Below are 22,551 nucleotides of genomic sequence, written 5' to 3'. Positions count from 1 at the left end.
CCTCCTATTGCTACACCCTCTCTGTACGGCAACCGTTTAGCTGCATAATTTATAACAAAAGGCTTGTCTGCACGGGGAAGTAACTGTGCAGATGGGTATACATTTACAGCACAGCAGATACGATGTCGCATCTCTTTCTGTGGATTGATGCTAGCAAGGTTACTCACTGAGAGATTCCACGTAATGAGCCGGCATGGAAAAGGTGCCCTTCTGCAAAGTTACACACTCAGCTACTGAGTAGCAACTTCTACCACATTATCCCCAAGTTTTCCTTATAGCATCATGTTTTAGTAGTGATTATATGTCAAAGTCCACATATTTTCTTCAGAAATTATACTTCTTGTATTTATTTGACCTAGACATGCAATTTTCATATATAATCACCTAATCAATTGCGACTTTAACTTTCTATGCTCGCCCCTCTATCTTCCCTGTAGTAATTTGCCTCTCTGGCTGCAATCTGCTCCTTTCTATAAACCTTCCTGTTTCCCTGCCTTGATTGTGTAGGCATTCTGATCCCGCTATTTACTTCCTGAGAGGTGTAAGCATGGCACAAAACTGGTGAGGTTACATGCTGGTCTTACGCCCCAAATAACTTTTGATCCTGCAGCGCAATTGGAATGATAAGCTGCATCACATTTTCTGCAGTAATGGACTTAAAATGCAAATCCCCTGGAGCCTAAGAAACACGTATCCCCAAAACTTGAACTATAGGATTTCAGTCCATTCGCCAAAATTAGACTAAACTATGCAGGTTTAGAGCTAACCAGGGATCAGCCACAAAGGCAAATGACTGGCCCCTAGGAGGTAGCAATGACAAAATTTACTCTTCCTATTGAGGATTCCAATGCACACAGCTCAACATCGACTCCTTCCCCTTTTAGGCAAGGTCATGACCAAGGACCAAATGACCACTGGCTTTGGCGGGTGTACCCTCTCTTTGACTCTTCTGCATCTGTGCCGTTTAACTTCACCCTGAAGACCTTCATGAAGCCCAAAGACTTAAGTTAAATCAGAAGTTTCAATTCTCAATAAACTCAAGTCCAAGCCATAATCAAGTAAAAAAGGGATACTCCTAAATCCTGGTTAGGTGAAGTATGTACAGATTGTCCCAGCAAATCTGTATCGTTCTCAGGTGTGACTGTTACACGAGGCTCTGGGCTTTTGGTATTCAGTTCCCCAAGGTATCTGGCGAGGAGTCACAAGGTCATAAGAAGTGTAAATTCTTAATACATCATAAGCACCTAAGCTAGTTTAATTCCTAGGATTCGCATGAGCGCTTTACAATTACCATACCACATCATTACAGTTAAAACTGATGCAAATCCTTCCGAAGGCTTGAATTAGTATAAAACCTCTAGGTGGATAAGCACTTCAGATGATGGAAGTCCTTACCGCGAGATAACTGTGTAAAACATCGGAACTCTGTAAATGGGCCTGAACACTTAAGTGGCACTGAAAGCCAAATCTTGAGGTCTCTAGCTGGGCATCATTCACTCAGGGAGAAATTTACCCCTCTGCAGAGAACTAGCACCATTCAAGTCCCACCTAAGCCTTCACAATTAGGGTGAAGTGGGGATTAAGTGATGCATACCTTCAGCCAGCCCACTGCACAGGGGTGATTTTCATCTTCAGTGTGAGTTTTCCCTAAGTAAATGGAGCAACATTTCACAGTTACTGCTGGTGTCCATTGATCAGAGAGAAATAAATGCCTGAAAAAAATTCTGTGGATACACCCAGTTTTCAAAATGAAACTGAAGAGGTGAAAGTTCTGCAGATGGTATTTTATTGTCATGAAGGGATGGAAAACTGAAATCTTAAGGCAAGTGAAAATGGAAACAACAGTTTACATGTGCATGTTATTAATAATAGAACAGTGCTTGTGCATTCAGCCAGTCAGGAAACAGTGACTTACTGATCCTAATAAAATCAAGCACAGCATTAGAAATGTGAGCATCAAGTATCATGCACCTTCAGTGAAGTGCAATTCACTCACAGAAAAAACAGCTTTATGTTAATTGAAAACACCGAACACTGCATCATTTCCTTCAAAATTGTTACCTGCTTCCAGATACTCTACAAGCAGAACAGAGGTTAAATTTGTCAGGTGAATTATTCATTAAATGTAATTTGCTCAGCTCAACTTTTGACATACATTAGAAAGTGCACACTCCTAGAAAGTCACACACATACAGAACTCCTTCTGAAACTTTCAGACTTAAAGGTTTGCTGCAATCCTGATCTTCTCAAGCATTCATAACTATTAATCAAAAACATTTTCTGTTTTCAAACTTAGTAAAGCACGTACTTCTCATTAAGGACTATTTACATGCCACGTTTGAAGTTTCAAAGTTCAGCCGTTTTTGAGCTATCCCTGTGGAAAAAAATGGTCAGAATTTTTTTCAATGGGTAAAAAAAAAAATGTATTTTATTCACACTCAATGAACTCAAAAAGGTGAAGGCATTTCGCTGATACAAGAGACAAGCATGGAAGTTTTTCACCCAAACGTGAATGTTTTGTGAAGTTATGAGGGTAGAAATAAAAGGGATCATTACAGACACTGTTCTGCATTCTTAAATACAGCAGCTGTTGGCTCAACTGCTGTGACATACTGTACATGCTTATTCTCAGCCTGACAGGGTCTCATTTGCAATGACATTTTTTCCAGATTAAAAAAAGGCCATTTTCTAATATGGCTATAATACCGCTTGACAGAGTGTCATTTAACTCTTCCTCAAGAACCCACTCCTTGCCAGAAAATTTATGGCCATTTTATTTCCCATTAAAGCAAGAGCAGTCACAGTGCTTCAGCACGCAGCTGACTAACTGCTTCTTCACCGATTACGGGCCTTAGCTTGCCTTCTTACTGCTGGCAGTGGCCAAACAGTGAATAATAACTAACAAAGCAAATGTAAGTTATGTTATATAAAACATACTACACTATTTGCCCCATAGATTAAAAAACTCCACCTGATCTGCACCGGTGTTTGGGGCTGAAATGTATTTTCATACCTGTAATCCAGAGATTGCAGCAGGATATGGTGAAAGTGCAGTGGATCCTAAATTTCGCCCAAGGAGAGGAGTCATGGGTGTGCTACTGGTGGTGTGAGTAGCACGCCAGTATGCCTCGAGATATTCTGCCAAGTGTTCGCAAGCATCTTCAAGCTGATTTTCATCCAAAATTACATCAAACATTTCCTGATCACAACAACAAAGTTTGGTTCATTACAATGTTACGGATGAAAAGAAAGAGATGTTAAACAATTCTCATCATGCTAATCCTTTAAAATTCAATAAATAAGGATCAGAGCATGGGATTGCAAAAGAAAATGATACAAGTGGGTTTATAAGGTGATCAAAAGCCAAAGCTCTCAGAAGTCACTGTATCCTTTCAGCGAGGTTCACTAGACGTTGCGTGATCCCTACCACGCTCAAAGGCACAAGACTTCTTTAATGAATTTATTTTGCTCTAACACAGGAACTGAAGCTAGATGTCAGAGTAACACAGAGGTGCTTTGCATTGGTTTTGGACCCAAGGACTCACGCAGACTTCTCTCATCCTAACCATGAACGCATTTCCAGAGTGAACGATGCCCCTAAAACCAGTACCACTTCAGCGAACGCAGCATGCAGGTCTGTTAGCAGCAGTAGTTCTGCTTAGGCAAGGCTACTGCAGGACATCCAGCTGTTCAGATACTTACAGCTGGGAATTCTTCAGAGACTATCTCCATGCACTGTTTTTTAACTACCTTCATTTATGCCTACCTGGATAGCCTTACCTACCTGTTCTCAACTCTGCAAGACCACGCAGGTACGACCTTTTTCCCTACTAATCTGTTTACCAGGGGACAGGACCTGACCATTAGTGCAAGTCCTGGTACTTGTCTCAGACCCGCTCACCATGCAATCCACAGAGAGGCTATTTACCAGCGACCGTGGAAGGAATTCAAAGCCATGTGGCTTCTGTGCTACCCAAGAAGTCAAAGGGACACTCTGCAGACAGTGTTTTCAGATTATCAGCATGACAAGTGCTGGTAACAAACAGCCGATACTAAACCACATAAACTAGAGTCCCTCAAGAGAAATATAAACATATTTTCAGCAGTGAAATTTCGTACCTCATCTTTAATCTTAACTCACACCTTAGTGGAAAAAACATATTGTGAAAATAGCACAGGAAATGAAAAATAAGTGCAGGTGTTGCAGGTGTTATGAGTAACCGATACAAACCACAGGCTGCTTTTCCTCTATGCATATTTATAGATCTGTCCAATACACACAGAGCTGACGTCTCTAGAATAAGATATAAAACTGCATGATTAATTTATCATAAATCTTGATCATGCATCTACCTTCTGCCCAAAAGTCTAGTCCAGAACTTACTTCAACACTGAAGGTGTTTTATTTTTTAATTTATTCTCTCTTATCAGCATGGTAGAGAAATGTTTCCTCCTCTGCCAGCAAGTATGGAGTTTTCTTCTCATAAGAATACTCCTAACACTACATCCTTTGGTCCAATTCAGTGTTTATTGCTGCTTGTTTTCCTCCTCTATTTATCTATACCCTCCTTTGCTATTTAAACACACGTTGATCCACTACATATTCCATTATATCACTCACATCATCATTTGTGGAAGAAGTTAGTAATTAAAACATAGTTAAGTTAGGAAATAAAAGAATGTGGTTTGCTTCCGTATACTTTGCTTTGGAAAATACTGAAATTAAAATACTACGCTTGGAATATAATATGTGTTTTCTTAAATAAAGAATGAATATATTGTCATTTTCTGGTCTGAGACTAGTAAGCAGTCTTCCTGCGCTGCTCATTCTTTTTGTAGCTGGCCACTGATTTGAGGGCAACTCTGGCTGTCTGCACAAAACTCAGCTTTGCAGGTTGCAGGGTAATTCTGTCTCAAGGCGTATTTTCAGCTGTACGGGGTTTTAGCAGCAAGCAGGTCAATGAATACACTTCCAACACCCTCCAACCTCCTCCTGCTAAACTAAGGAACTGCTTCTCAAGTTTCTTTTTAACCTGGATCACTTGATTCGGGGAGCTCACAAAATGCTGTATTGGCATAACTAAACATGCTGCAAGGCGGAGGTAAGACAAAGAGATCAGAGATGGGAACGCCAGTACTGCTGCCTATGGCTTCCTTTCGTAACGGAGTAACAGCTTCGTGCACTTCTAAGAAATGCACGGCTAATACTCTAGCTATCATAGCTAAACCCTTGCTAGCATAGCTAAACCACCCAGTTCTGTGACGATATGTAGCTTCACATGGCATTTTGACAGTGATCTCAATTAAACTGAATTTAGGGGAGAAGAACTTTTAACAGTTGCAGTAGAACTGCCACCTTTTTAACAGTTAACTGTAAAACAACACCAGGACTGGTAATGGTGAACCTCTCAGGCTGTCATTTGAAGGTCACCTGGAAAAGCTGCAAAACGGGCAGGATCCTGATTCCAGGGCTCTACAGTGTTTTACAGGGAAAATAAATTACAGAGAAAGCGCTCAGTTTTTTTCTTGCATTTAACAGTTCTGCTCATAGCTAAACCGTGTTTGTTCTATGTATTTGGGAAGAAAGAATCTTTTAAGGAGATCCTTGTTTGTAAGGGTCATGGAGTAAAGCAATTTATTCTCCTTACAGTTCTCCCAGTTCTCCTTACAATGCATTTTATTCACTGCAGTATTTTCTTACAACACGTGTAAGAAATATTGTAATAGTTAAAAAATGCATACTACGTTATCATATGAGCATTTCCATATAAGAGTAGTTCTTAAGTGATATACATTAAAGCAGTGGTCTTTCCCAAAGAGAAAGTTACCACTGTCCTCTGCTATTTCTTTCGGTTTACTGTATAACCACTGTGAAATATTCTAGGCGCATTACCCCATGTTAGCAACACAAAATAAAATGGTCATGACTACAGAGGCACCCTCCTCACCCACAGGAATGCTCAGGAGAGGGAGCGTAAGAGGGACTGAGCCTCAGGCATAGCCCAGAGTTAGTACAGCTAAGGGCAATCCCAAATTCCATCTTACTCTCTGAGGTCAGGGAAGGTGAGCTCAGGCTCTGGGGGAAAAGATGCCCCAGACAGAACTGCAAGGATGGAGGTGTACCTGAGAAGGACACGGAATTTGAACTTGTAGATATATCTGGTGTACTGGCTATTTTTAATTATACCAATGCATTTTAGTTCTGCTAGAGTATAATTTCTGGTATTTTTTAGGTTATGTCAAATAGACCAGAGGGATATGTACTTAGCATTGGCATGAATCCAAAAGTTAAAAAACAAAAATCATAATGAACTGTATATGACTAGTGTATTTAAAGCTGTATGGTTAGTACAGTTCATGTTTCTTTGAGCCATATAATGTTCCTGCTTAACGGAGTCATGCAGTGATAGGCACACTTAGCACTGGCTTGAGCAGCATCGGTGAAAGATTAGCAAGGAATTAATAATGAAAGCAGTTCCTGAACTTAAATATGCCAAAAAAGACAGCTATTTTTAAAATGTCTAGACATACAGCACCATCTGATGACTTATGGCTGGCTCTCAGCAAATGAAAAAAAGTGAGGTTTTTATGGTATTCAAGTATCTTCACTTTAAACAAATACTCCTCTTGCAGGAATTTGAGCTGCAAAACAGATGAAGCAGGTCACAGTGCAGAAGACAGACAGCAGTGTCTTTCATCTTAGCAGCATACTTTTACTTAATTAAATCATGGATCAACTTGGTCCTTTAATTTAAACTTAACCAAGACTGTCATCTCCCTTCAAGTGCTCTAAGCCAGCAATAACTTTCTGGAAATCAAACAGTGCAAAACTGATCAGATGGTTTCTGCAGAAGGCTGTTGTACAAGTCAGAGTGGAATGCAGCCTCTGAGCAAGTACGGTTACGTGTTTGAAATCTGGATACTCTGAAATTTAGAAATACTTTTCTTATCCAGGTGGGGTCTCACTTTGTTGCCTTAGGCAACAAAATACAATTACAGGATTGGGTGTTAAGGCAGAGTTTACTAGATCCTGGTGACGGACAATCTAAGCGCCACGATGCAACAAACAAGCTACAACACGCATCCTGCTGCTGCACGCTGTTTATTTCAATCAACGCAGCTACTCGCCTCATTTCAACTGATGTGAGCAAACCTAAGTGGAATAACAGGAAATCACTGCATAAAGAGCAAACAAGGCTGTGAAATTCTCTGTGCAGGTGGAAAAATAAATACACCTTTCAAATGGGAAGAACGTGCACATTGTGAAGAACAATAGCACATCCACTATTGTTCTGTGTGGAAGCTCAGTGACAGCTCGGTGTAAATACCACAAGCCGTATTCAAACAGGTGCAGGTGCAACTCCATTTAACTTGGCTCACACCCGTTAAGAGTTAGGAAGGTATATGCTTTTATAGAAATTATTTTGTACTACAGAAAAGTGTACAATTTTGTTTTAGTTAACGGGACCTGAGTGGCTCACAGGAATTCTCTGTCATCATTTTAAGAGGTAACAATTCAGTAGAAAATTACATGCGAGAAACATAATATAGCTGAGCTCTCCAGAAGAACTCGAGATGGCCTGAACATCTTTCAGTGCTGTTCAAAGTGGAAAACAAGGATGAGACAGTGAGCAAAGCGATCTACAGTTACTGTAACCAGAAGCTTACAGGTCTTTGCAGTAACACAACCAGCGGGATGTATATGCAGTCACCATCTATCACTTTCGACAGCTGGACATCTGCAAGTGGTGCTGATGCGGCAAGAGGGACAGCAGGAGGGTGGCTGCGAAATCCACACCCGCCAGGGAAACAGCAAGCTGTCTGGGGCATAGTGGGCACTGCAAAAAGTGTATTTAACGGGAGAAATCGAGATACGCCCCCCCCACATATACACACCGCCACCAGCACTTTTCTGGATTATTTAAATTCTCGCTCTGTATCAGGCATAGGAGGAATTTGAATCAGATCTCTCATTCTGGACACATTCTTAAACCATTCCGCTTTTAGATAAGGAGGACAGAAATTTCAGTCAAGCCTATTACCTTTTTTCCTCTGCTTTCTAACATTTCCCTGTGAATCTAGCCTGAACATACACCAAAACGCTACAAAAAACCTGCCAAAATTCAAAGTTTTCACAGAGCGACATTAATTATTCTTCATTTTGCACCTGGCGGAAACTACTGAGCAAACATAACCTGAACTCACTAGCAGTGTCAGTCAGCTTGAAAAGGTAGTTTTCAGAAAGCCGATCCGTACCTATGGAATTACCCCACTCTCTTGCTAAGCCAAGGCAGAATTATTGGGCAGACCTGAGGCCACAGAAGTCTCTTCCAGACAGGGCACCCCAGTGCAGCAGAGGCTGGCAGTCTCCACGCACTAGCTAGCAATTAGGCAAGGTCTACCTGATGGCAAGAGCTAACCTAAAAGGTCAACCAGCGGGCAAGAGGAGAGAGAAAGAGAAAGCTGTCTCCAGGTCTCCCTTCCTGCTGGATGGAGTGCCACCATTCCCACCAACAGCAGCTCTGGGGCATCTGAGGGGCATGAGAGCACTGGCCTAAAGGAGATGTGGCTCAGCCTCAATTGCTACCAATGGGAACAGTTAAAAAGTGACATCTATCGCTATAATTTAGGAGGAGTGCCCAGAAATACCTGAATTATCTTTTTATGGCCCGTGGGGACAAGAGAGGAGGAGGCTGTGAAGTTTGGTATCTTAAGAGGCATACAAAACCAAGTTAAGTTTCATGGAAATAAATCCTTGTGGATCATTACTCCAGAACAAAAGCTGCTTGAACTTTGTTACTTTCATTTGAATTGAGAATAAAAGCCATCTGAAACAGAGGCCATCTCTTTAAGGTCTACATAACACAAGGCAAAGTCTTCTAGAAGCACTATCTGACCATTAGGGTCGGGCATTCGTTCTGCTGATCTCAACTCCCAGATTCGTTCCTAGATCGTTCCAAGACAGTTCTTTTGTCAGCACTTTGCCTATTTTAAGTCAGAGAGTACCATCGTGGAAACCTTCCCAGTGTCTATTCTGAATTTCTCTGAATTAATCTGATTTCTACTCACAGTTCTTTGGCATGAGAAAGATGGGCAATCAGCAAGCCATAGGCCGGACTGTCTGATCATTCCCCTGGTAGGAACAGTAGTCTCTGCACTACCAGACCAATGTTACGCACAGCTATTACACTGTAAAAGCAAGTCCACATCCAAGTTTGTTTCCACTGAGTAGCTTTCTCTTTCGCAGAAACCAGGCATGGCTTTAAAAAATAAAGCAAGTTTGAGCTGCCCTGTCCAAACACCTGTACACCTTTCTGCACAGCACCCGCCTGCCTCATCAACTATCCAGGACCTCTGCTCCTTAAGCAGCAGGTTAGTCAAGGTGAGTAATCAGTATCTTTGATAAAATGGTCGGTGAGCAGTGGCTGTGCCCCGATGAGGTAACTGGAATGGCCTGCAGGCACTGCTGTGTCAGGAGGCTCGGGGATCACATGCATGCAGACACACGACTCACACCGTACAGACAGGGCGTCTGGACTCGCTGTGCAGCTGAAGGAAAAGTCCTCTGCAGCCTCCTCTCAAACCAGGAGTCTGAGACTTTGGCCTTTTGGGACCTTAAGACAGCACTGCTCCGCAAATAATATAATTTGCTAATGTGCTAGTAGATCGGTTTTACCATACACGTCATTTTTGACCCGTCACCTTGCCAAAGATCATAATAAACCCAGCACAGGAGATAATCAGAATGAAAGTATCAAACAACTGGTTTCTTAGCAATGAAAGCTGATCAAGGGTTGCAATTGCAGGGCCATCTGAATCGCCATAAAGTGAAGTGATAACATGAACTGGGCTATAATCAAGGACCAACACAGCAGAAATCTTTAAAACTCCACGTATCACAAGTTCTTTAGCCTTTCTTCTGTACTTACTGGTGGGCATTGTGCAAGTTTATCAGCTGCCACCAACTGAACATTCAAGTGTTTACTTTGTGACTTTCCTCTAGATTTAATCAGTCGCTGCAAAACCTGACAGAGGAAAAGAGGAAAATGTGAGTTTAAGAATTGCGTATCTCCATAAAGCTCAGACTGACATCCCATTGGAGGATTACCAAATTCAGAAGCTCTCCATTATGTTTAACAAAATGGATAAAATATTGTCCTTGAATATAAGCACAAACCTTTCTGATAACGTCCCTGAAAGCTGTGCACATTTCCCTCTGCATCGTGTTTGATCCCCTGCAAATATTTCAAATGCAGTGCAAATGGTGATTTTGCTTTATTCTACCCGAAGTAATAGATTATTTTTGACAAATGTAATCTTCTAGAGGACCACGAAAATTATATATAATTTATAATACAGAATTATACTAGATTGATGGATTGACTGTGGCACAACACTAGCAGCGTGTTATGTTGTGTAGCAATAATGCTGTAACTTAATCTGTTCTGAGGTGCATTTTGGGTACAGAAGGTATTTTACACACACAGTTCATATAACTATTATTTTTCCTTCCACTGTGTTCATTACTAGAATTGAAGGGGTGGAAAAGTTAGGAATCCTAAATTATTTCTCTGTAATGTTTCAGAGAAAATTACAGGATCACAGAACAACAGAGTATTTTTGAAGTTGGAAGGGCCTCTAGAGGTCTCTGTGCCAACCCCTCACTCAAAGTAAGGCCAGCTGGATCAGACTGCTCGGGTCCTCGTCCAGCTGAGGTTTGAACATTTCCAAGGAGACCCCACCACCTCTCTGAGCCAGGATTGACCCATCTTTGCTCGTACAGCCCAACATCCGGCTGATTCTCTGCTGCAAGGGCACACTGCTCACTTCTGTCCAAATTGTTACCCACCAAGAGCCCCAGGTCCCTGGCTGCAGAGCGGCTCCCCAGCCAGTGGGCCCCAGCCTGGCCTGGGGCAGGGGGCTACTCCAGCCCAGGGGCAGGACTTGGTATTTGCCTTTGCTGAACTTCAACAGGTTCCTGACAGCTCCTTTCTCCAGCCTGCCAGGGTCCCTCTAAACGACAGCCCTGCCCTCTGGCACATTAATTAACCTGCCCCAGAATTAGGTATTGCCCACAACCTTGTACATTAACAAAGGTCATTAACAAAAGTGTTGAACTGTACTGGCCCCATTACAGATCCCTGAGTGACAGCACTGGTAACCAGCTGCCAGCTGGACTTTGCACCTCTGACCAGCACCCTGAACCCAGCAGTCCATCCCATCTTCCACCTCTCTTACAGTCCACACTTATCCACACCATATCTCACCAATTTGCTCATCAGGATACGACAAGGAGACCACATCAAAGCCTTGCTAAAGTAAAGGCTAACAGCCACTGCTCTTCCCTTGTCCACTGGGGTCATAATCTCATGACAAAAGGCAGCCGGGTTGGTCAGGCATGATTTGCCCTTGGTAAATCCCTGCTGGCTGCTCCCAATCCCCTTCTTGTCCTGCACGTGGCTGGGGAACAGCTTCCCAAAGGATTTGCTCCATAACCTCCCCAGGGACTGAGGTGAGACTGACTGGCCTGTAGTTCCCCAGATCCTCCTTCTTGCCCTTCTTGAGAATGAATGTGACATCTGCCTTTTCCCAGTGATCAGGAACCTTCCCAGATCCCTATGAGCTTTAAAAGGTCACAGAGAGCAGCTTTGCAATGGCATGAGGCTGCTCCTTCAGATGAACCCTATCTGGTCCCTTGGTCTTGCAAATGTCCAGTTAGTTGGGTGGTCTCCAGATCTACCTTCCGCTGCTGTGGGTCCCTGCCACACACTGCAGTGGGCCCACACTTTTCTTAACTTTTCTTCTGCTTGCCATGTTCTTACAGAAGCCCTTTTTGTTACCCTTAAGACCTCTTGCTAGTTCTAGCTCCAGCTGAACTCTGGCTTTCTTAACTCCCCGCCAGGATGTATTCCTCCTGGGATGCCTGTCCCCACCATCCATCTTCTGTGTGTCTGCTTTTTGTGTATGAGCTCAGGCTGTTCCCTGTTCATCCACACTGCTCTCCCGCCCAGCTCCACATAGGAACAGATCATTCTTGTGCTTGGAGGAAGCTGTCCATGAGGACCACACAGCTTTCCTGAGCTGCTTTGTTATCCAAGACAGCCTTTTACGGGATCCTGCTGAATAGGTCCCTGAACAAGCCAGTTCTAGGGTCCAGATCTGCAATTCTGTTATTTGTACTGCCCACTTCTTTCAGGATCTTAAATTCCACCATCTCATGGTTGCTACAGCCAAGGCTGTCCTGGACCTTCACAACTCTGTCTAGTTCTTCCTTTTTCCCCCTGGTAGCAGGTCCAGCAGAACCTCCCCCATCATCTGGTCAGCTGCACCAAGAACTGGCACATGGCTCTCTGTAGACATCTCTGATGTGCCACGGTGGTCACTCCAGCAGGTCTTGGGCAGCATCCCACCATCACTGCGCTGATTCCATGAGACCCAGACTCTCTGTCATGACTCCAAGGCCCCCTTCTGCACTAACAGCCATGGTCGTGGTACGGTCTGGGCTGCACTCCTGAGCAATAGTCACATTCACGCTCCACGGCAGGAGCTGGCTAGCAGCCTGGCCACACTGGTCCAGATCCGGCAGTGGATGGTGTATCAACGTGCCCCACATAGAAGCCACAGACAAAAACAGACGGGCTTTGTTTGCGATCAACGGACAACCATCATTAACTGCCTGGGAGGTGGGCAAAGGGCTGGGTGTCTTCTCTGAAGCTCAGCCCAAGGTTTGTAGAGAGACAACCCAGAACTACAGCCGTGTTGGGGTAGGGGGCTGCAAAGGGACTGCCAAGGGGAACTGAGAGCTACAGAAAGAATTTGCTCTTCAGGAATTTTTTTGTCTACTGAATTGGTGGGTGCCTCATCTAAGGCTCGGCCTAAGGCTAGGTTAAGGTTTAGGGCAGAAAAAAGAAATTGCATCAGACATTCCCTTGTCAATCCCCTGATCTAAAAATTTCACTTTTTTTCTCTTCATCTCACTCTTCATTTCTTCAGGTGCAGATACCATACTGCTCGCTTCCCACACTGCTCTCCAGGTCCCTCTCAAATGCACATATTTTAAAGGTGAGATACATTACCTTTGGAGAAGACACTTTAACATGGACAATAATTGGTGCTAAAGATGTCTTGATAAGTTGTGCAGGGTGATTGATAGTGTCTGCATCTAGGACAACCAGTTGTAAGGACCTTGCCAGCTCAAAGATTCTTTCAATTTCACTCTGTACTTCAGCTAGTAAAGGAAAACAAAACAGGTGAAAAACATTCAACCCCAGCATTACTTAAGACAAAAATATCATCACCCATTTATTTTCATAGACTGTATACATTCAGTATATGAACTCCATATGTGAATTAATGTAATTTCCATAAAATAACCTATTACTCAGGCAATTTTTAAAATAAACATTACCTTTGAGACAATTCTGTTGCCTGAAAATACATATGTATGATGTTCCTTTATAGTATCAGTGTATTTAAACACTGGGTACAATTAAATGCACGTTTCTATTAACACAAAATAGACTTAAGCATATTTTCCAAATCTGCTAAATAACTTAGGAGTCATACGATTTTTTTATTTTCGACAGCAAGTGATGTATGGATATTTCTTAAAACTTTTTTTGTTCTCAGATTGTAATTCTGACTTAACTTAAACAAGAGTCTGTACGAAAAGCAGAACTGTGACCTCCTAATTCTATAACCACAAAAAATGTTTGTTAAATAATTGACAGGGTATTATTTAAAAAGGCACTAATGGCAATGTTCACACCAAAGCACTTTTGTCTGAAGAAAAAGGAGAGATTTATTTTCCTGTAAATTATATTTCTGATAGTCATTGTTCTGACCCTTCTTAATCATTCATATACATGTGACAAATTTTAAATAGATAAACTCAGCACAAATTGAAGCCTGTAAGTGATACCACCAAAGCACAGAAGAGTTGTATGTCAGCAACTCACATGCATTTAATTTGCCCCAGAGCTGTTCCACAGAGCAATGCATGCTCACAGGCACAAGAAGATTTAGTACTCACCTTTGCAGCACTTAATTTTGGGGTGCCTACTCCTGTGCTAGAATGCCAACTAGAAGTGAAGCGTCCTACGACCTACACCTCTAGTTCCAACAGTCACTCAGGATGTCAGAGAATTGGGTTTAAGAGCCTCTTCTTCCTGAGAAGACTGAAAACCAACTCCTCCCACCCCCTAGGATGGCGTCCCAGAGAGCAGGTTATTGGCATGCATACACTACACACAAATTTCCACCCTTGTGAAAGAAATAAAAATTCATCAGGCCAGTATAACCCACCAGTCATGACACTGTGAGGAGAGGGTGGGAAGACCCAGAGGCTCACGGCTAGACAGCAAAATTAAGCTGTAGCTGTTCAACATTAAATACAAAACCAGTCCCAGGGTCAGGAACAACATGTTTCCTTCTTGGCTGGACAAGGTGAAAGCTCTTTGGCACCTTGTGATGTGGAATTAAAAGCACAGGGCTGCGAAGAGGGAGCTGTGAGGTCAACTCACCTTGGGAGGAAACAGCACTGAACCCATATTCTGACTGCAGGCCCCTAACTCATCTTTTGCAAATAGCAGCTATAATACAGCTTGCTCTAGCCCAGGTAATTGCTTAATGCGAGACTAACGCAGTACATTGTGCTCCGTTGCCCCTCCTGAGTCAGGAAAAATTTGTCTCCAATTTGAGTATGTGAAATTCAGAATTATATATTAAAATGCTGTAGACACATTTAAAATTGCAGAACTGATGACATCTTCAAGGCTGAAATCCTGTCACTTTCCTCCAGTATGTAACCGTGTTCAGAATTACATCTGTGTCAATGTCTTACCTAAACTGGATCTTGTATTTGACCGCTCAATTATTGCCCTCTTGCTCGGATTATTTAGAACAGACCTCTTAGCAAGAGAAATGTCAGCTGTCACTCTAGTTATTGATATCCTATGAGTAAGAACACAGGACAGAACAAAAACACAGCAGTCAAATATTCAGTGCACTGTGCATGATTTACAGCTACGTTCCATTCCAAAGTGCAAATACAATAAAATACCACTCAGACATGTTTTATAGCTGAGTTATGTCATCATTAAAGAACAACTGAAGAGAAATGCTGCATAACTGTAAAGTATTTTCTATTCCCTACAGTATTGTAGACTCTGGCATATAGGTTCTGTTATTCTACTTAATGCGTTAGTTAACTTTTCTCCTCCCCAACTCACTCCTCTCCTACATGAATTTACACAGTACCATAAATACTACAAGTTATGCGAGTCTTAGGGCATACAGAACAACAGTCACAACAGTAACAGCACTTCTCTTCCCAGATAGTTAAACCATTGATTAAACGTGACGTTGCTGAGAGGTAAGGAAGGGCCATGTCTGGACATCTGAGCAGACCACGTCACTCATATCTGAGTGCCTGTGAGTCACTGAACAGAGCTGCTTGCTTTAGGAGACTGGTCCTCCAACACGCACTCTCCTTTTCCAGACAGGGAGCTGTGCCGATGGGCTAAATGACTTGGCTCATGGTTGAACAGGAGGAAAGTAAGTTGAGCCACAGCTATCTGTACTGCTGGAGCCTCCTCTTTAACTTAAGGAAGGTGATTTTTTTACTTGATCTGTCAGTGAGCTGACAAGAGACAAAAGGTTATAAAACAAAGACCACACAATCACTTCACGTAAAACCCATTTAGGAGGACTGTGATGAGCCAAAGAGCCATGAATAATGAAAAGAAAGCAAGCTGGAAATGACTAGCACCTATTCCATAGAACGTAAGATTTATGCAGCTCTAAATGAAATTATCAGGTGGAGGGTTAAAAAGAAGTGCAAGTATTTTTCTGCAGAATACATAAATAACTTTATTGCCAGAAAATACAGTAGAGAGTATAAATGAGTTTAAAAAAGAAATGGGAGAAATTAATGGATCATGGGTCCAGAGGTGACGATAAAACATGGTGGTCCAGATCGCACCTCTGGCTCAGGGAGCTCCTAAATCTCTGACTGCTGGAATCTGAGACTTGTAACAGAGGAAGGACCACAAACCCTCACCTACTGTGCCAGATATAAGCATTTCATTCTTCCTGAGTAAGAAGTAATCCTAAGTATCACTGTTGCTGAAAGATGTTAAGAAAAAACTGTGCCTTTGCTATGCTTTGCTTACACGGTGTATAGAGTCAGGCTTGGTCTATGCAACAGTGATTAAACACAATGCATTTAGAAAACGATGCCGTTAGAGCCTCTGCAGCAGCGGTTCCCTGAATGCCTTGTGCCAGCCAAGCTTTACCAGACTCCTTTCAGCAGGCCTGCACAACACAGCCCTCGGGCCTTTCCTTCAGTTCACTGGCCAGAAGAGGATGTTGCAGTTACAATAGAAGGAGCTGACAGAAGCCAAGTGTATTAAGAGGTAGGGAAGGAGTCCTGCTAGTTCAAATCTCACTGAAGTCTTTTGACAAGCTCCTCCTTGGACAGTCATTTTCCTTCTTGGTAAGGCAGACCTGTCACAAAATTGCAGAAGAGATGGAGAAAAAGAGAAAGAAAAGGGGGGAGGAAAAGCCTGCAAAGCTGTAAAAGTTGGCAGAAGGACCAAGAAGCAGCTGAGGTGCCTGAAAAGGAATTTGATTCATTTTTCTAAAGTTACTCAGAGCTAAAGTCAATTGTATCAGCTTGCTTGTGGCATTTAACTTTTTCAATGCTGAAATTTCATACTTCTAGCTGACCTAGCTGCTAGTATTGCTAATGGCAATAGGATGTCCAAAAAATACCTCACTCCGGGCAGAATCTCTCCCTTTTGCCCCTCTGTGCAGACCAAGGGCATGGTGCGGGAAAAGACAGAAGAGCAAGGCAAGGAGCAGTCCTGCCTCCCACCAGATCAAGCAGCCTAAATGGGTGCGTCTAAGTGTGCTTTACATTTTGTTCCCTGTATTTAGGCACTGCTGATCTCTGTGGATCAAGCCTCTGCTTAGTACATTCTCATATAGGGTATAAAAATATACCTCATAAAGGATATATTCATAGCAATCACGTCGTGGCAACTGGAGATGACTTATCACTTCCCGTTGCCATAGTTTCCTACTGAAAACAATGACTCTCAGTTACCACCGGCATATGCAAAGCTGACAGTCATATGCCAACAGCTGGAAGAGAACATACGCTGCGGTTCTGTACCTACACCTCATGCAGATGGGCACCGGAGCTCATGCAACGAGCTGCCGTGGAACCAGAGCAGTCGCACTGCTCCGGAGTGGGGAGAGGAGGCACTGACAGGACGCCCGAACAGCTCAGAAAAAATGACAAATTTAACTGTGGGCTGCCACGTACAGTGCTTCATCTGTCAGGTTTTAAATCAATCACTACGTTTGTAGAATCTGCTAAAATCACTTGAGCTGGGCAATTAAAAATAGGGGAGGAGAGGAGATATTCTGCAGAGAAGTTGATCATTAAACGTTTTCCCTAAGCTGTTTATGGGTTAGTTCAGCACTGCCATCTTCTCACTGCACCCCAAAAGGTACCTTGACCATAAATCCTACTCCACCTTTTCTAAACAACAGACACTATTATTTTCACTGTCTTAGTGCCAATGTTTTAGGTATTTTTAAACCTGACTTACTGTTACATACTAGCTAGCACAGTAGAAGCTCCTTTTCACAGTTAGAATATACTGAACAAACTAGGATGAAGGAAGGGCAGAACATCCCAAAGATGCAGCAGACACCTACGACTACTGACAAGCTCCAGTGGAAAGGAAGAGATGCCACAGACCAAGCCTATGTTCCTAGCAAAGAAATCCAAATTACGCTTCTCACAGCTCATCAGGAAATATTCTCTGTGTTCCAGCTCAACAAGATGAACCCTCCTTACAATTTTTGAAGTTCTGACACACTTTCTTCTATATTTTAGTTCTCAGCATTTCCTTCTTCAAACTGCCTTTTTAAGTATTTTTGACTACCAAGAATATTTAAGAGTTGGTTTTTCTTAGGTGTTGGTTTGAAGCACTGTTACTCCACCCTGTTGAAATCTGCTCTTTCTGACACTTATTTCAGGGCTAGGGTGTGATTAGTTTTATTTAGAGAACATCCTGCTGTAAAGGAGCCTGGAACTTCACAAAAGGTGCTGGAGTGAACCTAGCCCAATTAGAGCAACTTCAAAATAAAATCAAGAGGCAGTTATGATTTGGTGTCTGCACACTTCAGCGGCTGGCTGAGCTGGTCCAGCAGTACACACTTTTGTATCCAATGCTTAAGAAATCTTCATATCCCCAAAGGACTGTGAATAAAACTATACTTTTGCGTGCAATCAGTCATGCTTTCTCAACTGTTCCACGACATTAAAGGAACTGGACAGCTCTTTGAAAAAGCAGTTCAATTTACCCAACATGCAGTCAGCTCAGGCTGCAGAGCAGTGATTTGGGAGCTCTCCGGGGGGGAAGGCAGCCAGCAGCGAGCCTGGAGCTGGGCTCTGCTGAAAGGCTGTTCACTGGCTGGCACCCTTCCCTCCGAATCCCAGCTGAACAAGGGGCACAGCCTGCTTCCCAGGGCAACACGAAAAACCTGAGCCTGGTAATGCCATCTTTAAAGACATTTTGGCACTTTCCATGTGCCCCAGTCACCTTTCATCTCGATTTCTCCTGTAACTTCAGGCTGGTAAGATACTGAGGCAGAATTATTCTGTTAAACCTAAGAAATCCTACTACAGACATAGGAGACATGAAGATACATGCACTTCTAGTAATACAGTAGCTGTGTTCCACCTCACAGCTGGCTGCATTTCAGTGTTGATACAAAGCCAGTAAATCAGTTTTGAACATGCATCAATCTTCTTGCATTAAAAAAAAAAAAAAAATCACTAAAATGTTAGTAACACATGGGGGAAAAAAAAGCATGAAAAGGACAGTATTTCTCACCTCCCATCAAACCTGTGCTTCAGGAAGTCAAAGAGAGCTTTCTGCATCATGTCTGTCACCTTTGCAGAGGTGAGGAAGATTGAACAGGGAGGATTGATAGGGAGAAAAAGAAGTCAAAAGTAAGAAAAGAGGTAAGTAGAAGGTAAGGATACTGCCAACAATCAATACCTTTTATAGGTAGCAATCATTTAATTTTCATGCTCTTGGCAGCACGCTTTGTAATAAATACGTGCAAATTTTCTGACTCATTCTCCAAAATGCGGAACGGAGGATGTGAGAGCTGTCACTCTTTCTGCTCTTGTCTTGACTTGCACTGAAGCATTAGAGCACACCTCACCACCTTCCATAGCAATACCATTCCCAACAGGCTTCAGAACGCGTCAGAAGCATATGGGACTATTCGGGTTGAATAGATCATTTGTTTTTTTCCTACAATAACATTGTTAGAACTGGCTTAAAACTTCAGATACAAGATTTATCGTGTTGGATGACTGTTCTAACAGAAGAGAAAAACTATTCTCAGAGAGGCATACAAACAGAAAAAATGGATGCTTCCATTCCTGTACATGGTACAGCATCCGAGAGATGCTCAGCCCCAACTTTATTGGGGCTTTATTGAATGAGCTCCTTGTCCTTTTCAGGACAGCTCAGGCTGACACCTATTATCTGCCAGTCTAGACAGGAACTTAATCAAAGCACCCAGGCCTCTAGCAGTTTCTTTCTCCTAGGTTATCTTTCAAAATGGTTCCTTCAGAATTTAGTCAGAAAAAAAACAGTCAAAAGAATTTTCCCATGTAGGTTGCAAAGTAAGATCAATGTGTTTCTGTTATGTAGATCCCTATTTGTAACTGAAATTAATATTCTAACTCTGTTACCATTTATACACCTTTATATGTTCAAGATGTCATGTTTAGTATTATTTTCTCAAAGGCAGGACGGCATATTTGTATGAACAAACAGCCTCTCTCCCCTCCAAACTTGAGAGTCCCTAGGCAAATTAATCTGTGGTGCAGCACCATGGAAATCAATGGATAAAATTTATTCCTGTCAAGAAACATCACCATAAAATTAAAAGGCAGAGAGTAGAACATGAAGTACCTGCTTTGCTAAACTACACTTTCAATCATTCTTACGAAAAAACCAATGCAAGAACACTGCATTATGCTAATAATGGTACCATGTTCTAATCTTCCAAAAAGAACCATTCCAATATGTTTAATAATATCCTATAAAGTACTAACAACATTAATTAAGCCAAATGAAGTGTATCTTTGATTTTATGTTCATGTTCATTTAGTTCCTAATTCAGCAAAACACTTAACAGATGGTTAAGTTCACTAAAATGCCCTGCTAAAAGCCTATGCTTGTTTAGCACGTGTTAAATGCTCATTTGAATCTGTAGCAGCCTTGAAAAAAGTGTCCTGTTTATCTGTTCATGTTATCATACCTACTTCCACACTGAACAGAGGCAAATAATTTAGAAGGGTTAAAGGTTTCTTTACATATATATTTGCATATACTAATAATCTTAAAAAAATAAACATCAAGAAAACATACTGAAATAATAATCATTAGTTCCCATATTCAGTTTCAGGTGCTGGAGAATAAAACTGAATACGCTGCAATAGCCCAGCTACTTCATTTGCCAACACTGAGTTCCATGGGAAGATGTAAAGTTTTCATAAATGAAAAAAGGCAAACAATGGGGAAGCTTCTTCAAACTTTTTGCTAATTAGTCAAACCAGCACATGCTTTGAAGTTAAAATTTTACATGTACACAGAAGTCTAGCTAGTTAATTTGACTGCTCCAACTTTTCCTTGTAGTGGACACAAATTCTCTTTTTCTTATTTGATTTAATCAAGAATAACTGTACCAGAAATAATGGATGTGCATTGTGTTTAAAGCAGTAAAACTGCAGAGAGAGTGCCAGTGTACTTATGTTACCTACCCTTCAGCTGAGACAACGCAAGTAACAGACACTGTTGCAAGGTAGAAAAAAATTCATCTGGTACCTCACCCAAACAGTGAAAAGTGCTAACTATGCTCTTAGTTTTTATATAACATTTTTGACAATTATTTAAGCTAAGATCACTTTAAATTAGCATAGAACAGTTGTACTGGACCACACACACTAAATGTACTAAGGAAGATTATAGATAAGAAAATACTAATTGCAAATACCTGGAATACATACCTCATAGCCTTTCAGTGATGGACCCACCAAGACAACAGGTCTCATTGATGGTACTACATCATATGGGGGAACATGTTCTGTCTAGAAGAAGAAAACAACCCTTCGGATCATTAACCAAAGAAGATCCATATGAAAATCCTGGGAATTATGTATTAGAATTAAATAAAATAAAAGGAAAGCACTACTTACCACTTTTTGTTTCTGTTTTGCTAAAAGACCAAATGAGAACTTGGTTAAAAAATGCACACTGTGTATAACAACCATAACACTTGCAAACAAAAATCCCTTTCTCAATGCACTTTTGATTTCTCTCAGTGCACCTCCCTTTTGGTCAGCCCTGTTTAAATTGGTCATTCATTCCATTCTGGGGGCAGCTGCCACTTTTTCCCGAGATTTTTCCCAGTCCCTTAGCAACTACCACATGTCTAGAAATAGACGTCTTTCTCTACCTCTGCACGCAAGCACTTTTCTGTAGAACATCTTAATAAGTCAGGAAAGGGGGGAAACCTGCCTTTTTCATATACGGTTTTTAAAATAGAAGTATTAGAAATAGCAAGAGTTTCCTTAAATAAAATTCTGTCTTACCCGTGGAAGTGGGTGTGGCTCGAAATGTGCCAGAAACCATTTCTCCGAGACTTGAAGAAGAATTTCCACTCGATTTCCTACGGTATCAGAAAGAGCCCCATTAACACCAAGCGCCTAGAGATGCAAATATGCCAGGCTTTAGGCAGCAGCCATGAGAAACTACCCCATGAGAAATCACATGGTAAAGCAGAGAGTCTTCACCCACATTCACGCTGTGAGAAAGCTTCCTCTGCAGTGAGAGGTGAAGGGTACCAGGCAGGGACGTGGGGAAACCAAAGTGCCTGTAATTAAGCAGACCTCCACGTCTGGAAGAGCTGCATACAGGCCATGAGGGGAGAGCAGGTTCCACTACAGACTGAGCAAAGCTTTTCTGTGATCAGCCCATAGGCAGGGAAATGCAGCCGCTCTAGTCACAGACATCTGCTAAATGCAGCGCATAGCCCAGCTCTGCACGAGATCCCCCACCCAGCATTCCTGTGTCTTGCAGGGTCTCTCTACCAGCACACGTGACTAGCCAGAAACATCTCTCGGCAAGGCTGGGATCTTAACTGGTGGTGTAAATAGCTTTTGTTGTGTAGTAACACTGGTTTAAGCAGCTGCTTTTTCCATTCCCTGTACCTCCCTGCTTCCAGCCAGGCAGTTCTGCCCCCTGTGTCCTGCCCTCCTCTCCCCGTGTGATGCACCCAGCACAAACCCGCAGCAGACTGGAACAGGAAACTGGTTTGGGGAGGGGGAAGATGTTCAGGTCAATCAGCTCTCTAATTCAGCTCATTGCACAAGCAGCTGAGGAGGAGATGGGAGGAGGGAAGGAGAGCTCAGGGCAGAAAGAGGAGGACTGTTCAAGCAACCCGATTACTGCA

At 42.3% G+C, this 22,551-nt stretch overlaps 1 protein-coding gene across 8 annotated transcripts in view; it reads right to left on the bottom strand.

Moving 5' to 3' along the window:
• CACNB4 (calcium voltage-gated channel auxiliary subunit beta 4) overlaps positions 1-22,551 on the bottom strand; it is a 112,429-nt gene that overhangs the window by 7,998 nt on the left and 81,880 nt on the right. For 4 of the 8 annotated variants that reach the window (XM_072874901.1, XM_072874902.1, XM_072874903.1 and 1 more), the window contains 8 exons: positions 21,692-21,768; positions 21,296-21,315; positions 21,107-21,187; positions 18,912-18,970; positions 14,843-14,952; positions 13,077-13,228; positions 9,930-10,025; positions 3,014-3,199 (listed from right to left, as the gene is read on the bottom strand). In XM_072874901.1, the coding sequence (XP_072731002.1) occupies positions 3,014-3,199; positions 9,930-10,025; positions 13,077-13,228; positions 14,843-14,952; positions 18,912-18,970; positions 21,107-21,187; positions 21,296-21,315; positions 21,692-21,768 (781 nt within the window). Of the gene's footprint in view, positions 1-1,594; positions 1,648-2,308; positions 2,375-3,013; positions 3,200-9,929; positions 10,026-13,076; positions 13,229-14,842; positions 14,953-18,911; positions 18,971-21,106; positions 21,188-21,295; positions 21,316-21,691; positions 21,769-22,551 lie in introns of those variants that run through there. The other 4 variants (XR_012044407.1, XR_012044406.1, XM_072874905.1 and 1 more) reach the window with 4 other exon arrangements.

The sequence above is a fragment of the Ciconia boyciana genome, chromosome 10 (genome assembly GCF_034638445.1).
Source record: "Ciconia boyciana chromosome 10, ASM3463844v1, whole genome shotgun sequence".
In the NCBI taxonomy this organism is placed as follows: domain Eukaryota; kingdom Metazoa; phylum Chordata; class Aves; order Ciconiiformes; family Ciconiidae; genus Ciconia; species Ciconia boyciana.
Note: the sequence above shows the minus strand (reverse complement) of the source record. Positions and strands in the feature narration are given on the sequence as shown.